Genomic DNA, 6,307 nt, shown 5'->3' with positions numbered 1-6,307 from the left:
CCCCACCCAATTTCTTCTGCACAAGCCTGCTTAAAGACTATCTGCACTCTTTTCTTAAAAGAACAGCAACATCCATCCCTGCCACATGACAATCTTCTCAGCGGTGCATGTCTGAACCAAGACTAGGGCTGCACAGGACCTGGAAGTTAGTAACAAGTCTGCTCACACCACACTACCAATCAGTTCAGCCCCAACACTTCAGAACCTCATAATCTTTGAGACATTTCCACACAGTGCACAACAAATCATATAAGATTCTGTGGAATGAGTATGCTCACTTGACACATTAGCAGCCCAAATTCACAGGAAAAGGGGAAAAAAAACCCCTGGCATCACGTTCCCCATCTCCCCTCTCTATTCTCAGCAAAATACGTGACTACACACACTTGCTGGCCAAAACACTGAGTTGTTCTTGGCTTTAAGCAGCTGCAAATTTTTGTTGATGGGGTTTTTTGTTTGCTTGGGTTTTGTTGGTTTTTTTGTTTGTTTTTTTAAATAGCAGTCCGGAGTTGAAAGGCAAAAGGTTTAACAAGCTAGAGAGCTAGAGTTCCTGAAGAATTTAGCATAGTTTTGAAATTAGGTAATTTTTTGATTAATCAAGTGATATTGCTTTGAATAACTACTGGTAATTAAAATATGCAAGTTGCAAAATATTGCATCTATGCTGCACATGTAAAAGACTGCAAGACAAAATACAGTAATGACCTAAAGTTATTACACTGAAATTGGACAACAAAAAATTAAGTAAGAACTCATCACTAGAAAATGCCACAAAATTACATCACTATCTCTTGCCTCTTATTCTACAAGTAGGTGCTTGAAATTAGAAAGTGTGGTTCGTTGATAGCTGAATTAAATACCTCTATTATATTGAGGGTGGCAGGGATTTCTCGGTGAAGAGCAATTTCAAAAAAAGTAATCCTTAAAATACAAGAACCTCAAGATTCAAAGCCAAAGTTGCCTGAATAAATTAAGGAATATTTTGTGTGTTGAACTATGCGCGTATTTTGATTTATAGAAGTGAAATCTGTTCAGTTTGCACCCTAAAAATCCAATTTAAAATAAGCAGAACTTGTTATGGATCTCCACAATCGTGTCATATTAGCCAAGCTCACATAGCAGTGCATTACCTGTTTTAAGAGACATCCATAGTGTGTATATATGTGTAGACATGCTTTTGCTATCTAAACAGGAAGTATCTGGCACTCGCCATAAAGTAGTGAGAAAAGTCACTGATCTGCTACAATACACCAAGCTATTAACAGGCCAGATCAAGTCACTGAATGTTTTCTATACAAGTCCTTTACTTGGACTGCATGGCAGCACAACATCACTACTTATTGGTCAGATAATTAACACTGTAACAATACTAAGCTGGGGAACAGGGTATTTAGCAACACTGTCACATCATAAGGACGGATCAACCACCAACTACTGAATACAGTATTCAAATAGCAGTTTGAAAAACTGAGGTGCATCCGTAAAATACACGTTTCACCGAGACAATAGAACTAATACTATAAATAAAGGCCAAGTAGTTCATACAGCAAGATTTAAACTTGCTACTTATTATTTTCCTTCTTAGGAGAAGCTTTCAAAAAAATTACTGCCTACTCTAGAATTGCTGCTACAAGCACAGTTGAGGAAAAAATACTACAGAGATAGCTAGTGGATGTGTGGACACACACACACACACACGTAGTTCTGTGTATTTAAATCACAGTCATTAAACAGATTATTTAAAATTCATATGTATAACTATGGATAGCAAACCAGACAGAAGTATGATGCAGATCTACTTAAAAACATTTTAGAAAAAAAAACAAACACCACAAACACACCCCACAAAAAACCCACTACCTTTTCAAAACTTTTTTTCCCTAGAAATTGCTTCTTTTTTTGAATCAAGTTGTTTATAAACATTCAATAGGATGACATCAGCCCATCTGACTTAAAAACCAGTCAGGTTTCCATAAACTAAACATGTCAAGGTTGCCTATTATTTTTCTCCAAGAAGTGCTAGAGCAGCCAGCAAGTCAGATGAACAGCTTTTAGCAGACCATAACTTTAAATGTTATCAAACAGGCCAAAAGCAGCAGCTGTAGTTATTTCACAAGATTTTCATGCTGTATTAGAATGAGCTTTCTGAAGGAACTTTAAGAAAACAGCACAGCACACTTTGTCACATGTGTTTCTGTTTAAAAGTAGTAAGGTGTTTAGCAAGCACATCACCTGCAGTTAGCAGCCACCCCAGATGCCACTAAGTCAAGCATACCTGGTTGTGTTCAACAACTCTTCTCTGTTTCAGTGCTACTGGAGTCTTTGTCCTTGTTTTCAATGGTTCTCTCTTCTCAAGCCTCAGCTCAGTCTTCGGATCTGTAACACAAGTTTTAATATAACTAGATTATATAACAGTTTTAATGTATCTAGTTTCTATAATACTACTACTCGTTCGTAACCAGTTAAAACCAACAGTATTTTAATTAAAAAAATCATTTTAAGAGGCAAAATAACTCTGATTTGAGTCACCATTTCCATAAAAAGTTGTGATACAAGTAAGTTTCTCCACTGAATGTAGAACAAAGACTTTTGAAGCACAACCTTAAAAATTATTTTAAAACACTGACCCAAGTATTTCAGTTTTGTCCTAAAAATCCTACACTTCCAATAAGCTTTGACCAATCCAGTTTCATTTAGAAACCGGTATCAAGTTGCAATTACTTTAACCAAAGTACCATGACACTACTGATTGTAGTAAGCACATTGAAGCTTTTCAATATTGTTTAGGCTGTTAAGTTTCATTTCCTTTAAAATAAGTTCTTTTATATAAAAACCTTTTGATGCAGAGGGGTGAGTAGCTAGCAGTCATCTTACCAGAAAGAGGACGTACGATTTCCACCCCTTTTCAAAAATTCTGACAGCATTACACGAACACATTTAGAGTTTATTTATAGAAAACTTTTCTTTTTTGGTGGAGGGAGTGTTTGGCTTCGTGGTCTTTTTTTGTTTGTTTTGGGGTTTTTCTTCTTGTTCCCCTCCTCCCAGTGCTTGAAGAGTTTGGTAATTAGATGAAGCATATGAAAGTATAAGAAATAGCTATCACTTGTGATCAGGCTCTTGGCTGTCCTAATAAATTAATAAATAACATCCCACCCTGAAAGTGCAAGAGGTTAAAGTTCAAAAATAAGCCCAAATATGTAAGGGAGATCCATCGAGTTCCTAGTGGTATTTCAACCCTTTCTGTCCAATCTCCATGGAAGTTCCTGTAAAAAAAAAAAAAAAACCCCAAAAAAAGAAAAACCCCAACCCACAACACCCCTAAAACCAAACCACACAAAAGAAGCATCTTCTAACATTCCATTCAAGACACCCTTTAAAGTCTACTCTTTGTAAGATGTATGATGGTGTGTTTCAGGCTCCACTTCCTCCATCCCCACACTTCTTTGATATAAAACCACAAAAATCATACCCAAGACCAATCAATCAACCCATCCCAAACTAAGTCCATAAGGAACAGAGTATAAAAGGGATTGAGTCATAAATGAGACATTAAAGTACAGAAGTTTAACAAACATTCATACACTATCCCATAGTAAATAACTACAGTGAGCACAAGACAAAATTGCACTTGCACTGAAGTGCAAAGAACACTGGCACACTTAATATGCAGTTCAGAGATTACAGATTTACAGGACATCACATTTTCAGGCTCCAATCTAGGGAAAATGGACAAATGAGAACAGCTTGTAGCAAAAAGTTTCCTTTCCCAGAACAGGCACGCGATTGCTGTGCTAGTACTGCATGATCAAGTACAAGACTTGCACGGTCTGCCACAGTTATCTTAAAGCCTCACCTAATAGCAAGATCACCCTCTCTTCAGATAATTTCTTCTACTGGAAGTTTTACTGATGTAAAATTTGAGTAGTCTTACCTTCTTCATTGTCACTGTACTGGTCAGAATCATTATTTCCATTTTGTCTGGTGTTCTCAGCAGTTGAAGAAATCTCTGGGAGAGGCACAGGTGTCTTTAGCTCTGGACCTTGTTCCATCAGTTTCAACAGTTTTTTCTCATAAAGTTTCCTAGTGGTAGCTATAACAAGGAAGGATACATGCTAAAGATACAGCTTCCATCTTTCCTAACTTGATTGCTAGAACTTGGCTATTTATTCCTTGGGAATCTCTGAAGATGCGTTTTTTTCTTTTTAATCTGTCTCCATGGCCCAAAGCATATACCTCTAGGCACATGACTTACCTCTAAGGCTTCTGACTTTTTGGTTTAAGAGAATTCTTAAGATAAACTTAGACCTGTTAGTACACTGAAAGTTACAAGCATTTACCCATGGAAAGGGAACCTTCTGCTTCTTAGATGTTTTGTTTCATATGCTGCAAAGCACAGTTGTCATGCTCTCACAAAAAAAAAACTTTGTGAGATTGATATTGCAAGGGCAAGTTTCCACGCAGATTCTACTATTATCCTCTTAATCCCTTTATCCTGGAATTAATGCCTCATCCCCCTTAGTTCAACCTTTGCCCTGTTGGCAAATTCCAATAAGCATCAGAGGAGGTGCTGGTAAGCAGCACAACGGAACTTCCTATTGGCTGCATCTAGCCATCAGGTTGGCTCACTTCACCTAAGCGGACAGCTGTTTGAAAGGTATCAAGTGTAGCACACACTTCCATGTCAGGACTGTGCTGGCAAAAATCTGTAGATGACTGGTGCACAAGTTGTTAACTGCAGAAAAGTTTAACCTTAGAAGATTTCAGGTAAGAAGCCACCCTTAAAGATATCTTACAAGAAACAGAATCCATACCCTCTGAAAACTGAGGCTTTTACTTAGACAAAATTCAAACATCTTTCTAGTGGACTGCACAAGTACTTGCATTTCTCAGAAGACTTAAGCACTATCCAAACGGAGTAAGTTGAATGGGAAGAGACACAGGCACAGCTAGCAGAAAATCTTATGCCTAAGACTGAATACAGACAGGACTCCAGGCTCCATCCACTCAGGATTTCAAGAACATTCCACAAAAGACTAAGTACATGACAGGCAACCATCTTTTTTTTGAAGGGTTGTGAAATCAACACCCCTTGCCATTAGGCTAGTGCACAACCCGAAGGCAAGGAGCTTTGATCCCACATCACAACAGATGAGTGTCCAAGGCAGGACATTCAGCTGGGGTCAAGACTACTCCTCACCTAGGTTCACATGCAGGATAGGACACTAGGTTGAAGGTGCCAGGGGAGGGCGGGGGGGACGCTGTGGAAGAGAAATATCAGCAAAGGAAAACACTACTGCACAATGTAATGAGTGGGAAATGCTCTAGGGAAGCGCAAGTTCCATGGTCTCATTCTGCTCTCAAAGCTCTTAGGTTATTATGTAAGATGTATTTTCTATTTAAGCACAGGCACTAGATCTCAACCTCCACATCAGAAGACCTAACTACCCCAGTGCTGAACTTTAATAGTTACACAGCTTCAGAACAACAGCTGGAACATCTCCAGCTGGCCTAGAACACGAGGGGAAAAACTGAACTAGCCTACACTTCCATGTTTCAAATCTTGGTCTTTTCCAACCTAAATAAAAAAAACAATTTAGTGGTAGAGTTGGCAGTGCTAGGTTAAAGGTTGGACTCAATGACCTTAAAGGTCTTCTCCAGTCTAAATGATTTTGTAAGTCTTCTCAATGTAAACAGTTCAATGAAAGTATCTTAAGTGGAAAGCTGGACTGCAACTGTATTGGTAACAAACTTAATAATCAACTGTACTGAGAAGCTTCAAGCACTCAGAACTGAGGTTTAGCGAGAAATATGTTGATCAGACAAATATTTGCTAGTTCAGTTGACCTACCTACAATCGGGCCAGGACTTAGCCCATACTTCACAAGCTGCTCTTGAAGATCTTCATTACTCAACTCTGTTATATCTAGGTCATCCTTCTCCTCTGGCCTGGGTTTGTCAGTTTTCTTTGTAGCTTTCTGTGAGAGTGAGAAACAAGAGTGAGACTGTTTATAGTTCATACAGAACACATCTTTTTCTTCTATGGGAACAGGAAGATACGAGTCCTAAACATAAAAAACCAGAAAAAGTAATTATATTCTCCACCCCCACTGAAGCCTATGTGAAACACTTTAAACATTTACACCTACTAAATAAACAAACACAAGTTTCCTACCTATATAAAGAAACATCCATTACAAGCCTCTATAGTTAAAAAAAGATGCACTCATTCTGATCTTGTGTTTTAAGTTTAAGTATACAACAGGAAAGGATTTCTCTCCTGTGACTGTGGAGGTAAGCTAGCTGTTTC

The 6,307-nt window shown here is 38.2% G+C and overlaps 1 protein-coding gene across 1 annotated transcript in view; it reads right to left on the bottom strand.

Moving 5' to 3' along the window:
- LOC104493356 (lamina-associated polypeptide 2, isoforms beta/gamma-like) overlaps nucleotides 1–6,062 on the bottom strand; it is a gene marked incomplete at its 5' end in the record, with an annotated part of 13,217 nt that extends 7,155 nt beyond the window's left edge. Inside the window, 3 exons of the mRNA XM_010136015.1 lie at nucleotides 2,276–2,376; nucleotides 3,932–4,090; nucleotides 5,849–6,062. Coding sequence (XP_010134317.1) covers nucleotides 2,276–2,376; nucleotides 3,932–4,090; nucleotides 5,849–6,062 — 474 coding nt within the window. The remainder of the gene's footprint in view (nucleotides 1–2,275; nucleotides 2,377–3,931; nucleotides 4,091–5,848) is intronic.
- Between the last annotated feature and the right edge of the window lie 245 nt (nucleotides 6,063–6,307).

This window comes from Buceros rhinoceros, unplaced genomic scaffold (assembly GCF_000710305.1).
Source record: "Buceros rhinoceros silvestris isolate BGI_N320 unplaced genomic scaffold, ASM71030v1 scaffold20045, whole genome shotgun sequence".
In the NCBI taxonomy this organism is placed as follows: Eukaryota; Metazoa; Chordata; class Aves; order Bucerotiformes; family Bucerotidae; genus Buceros; species Buceros rhinoceros.
Note: the sequence above shows the minus strand (reverse complement) of the source record. Positions and strands in the feature narration are given on the sequence as shown.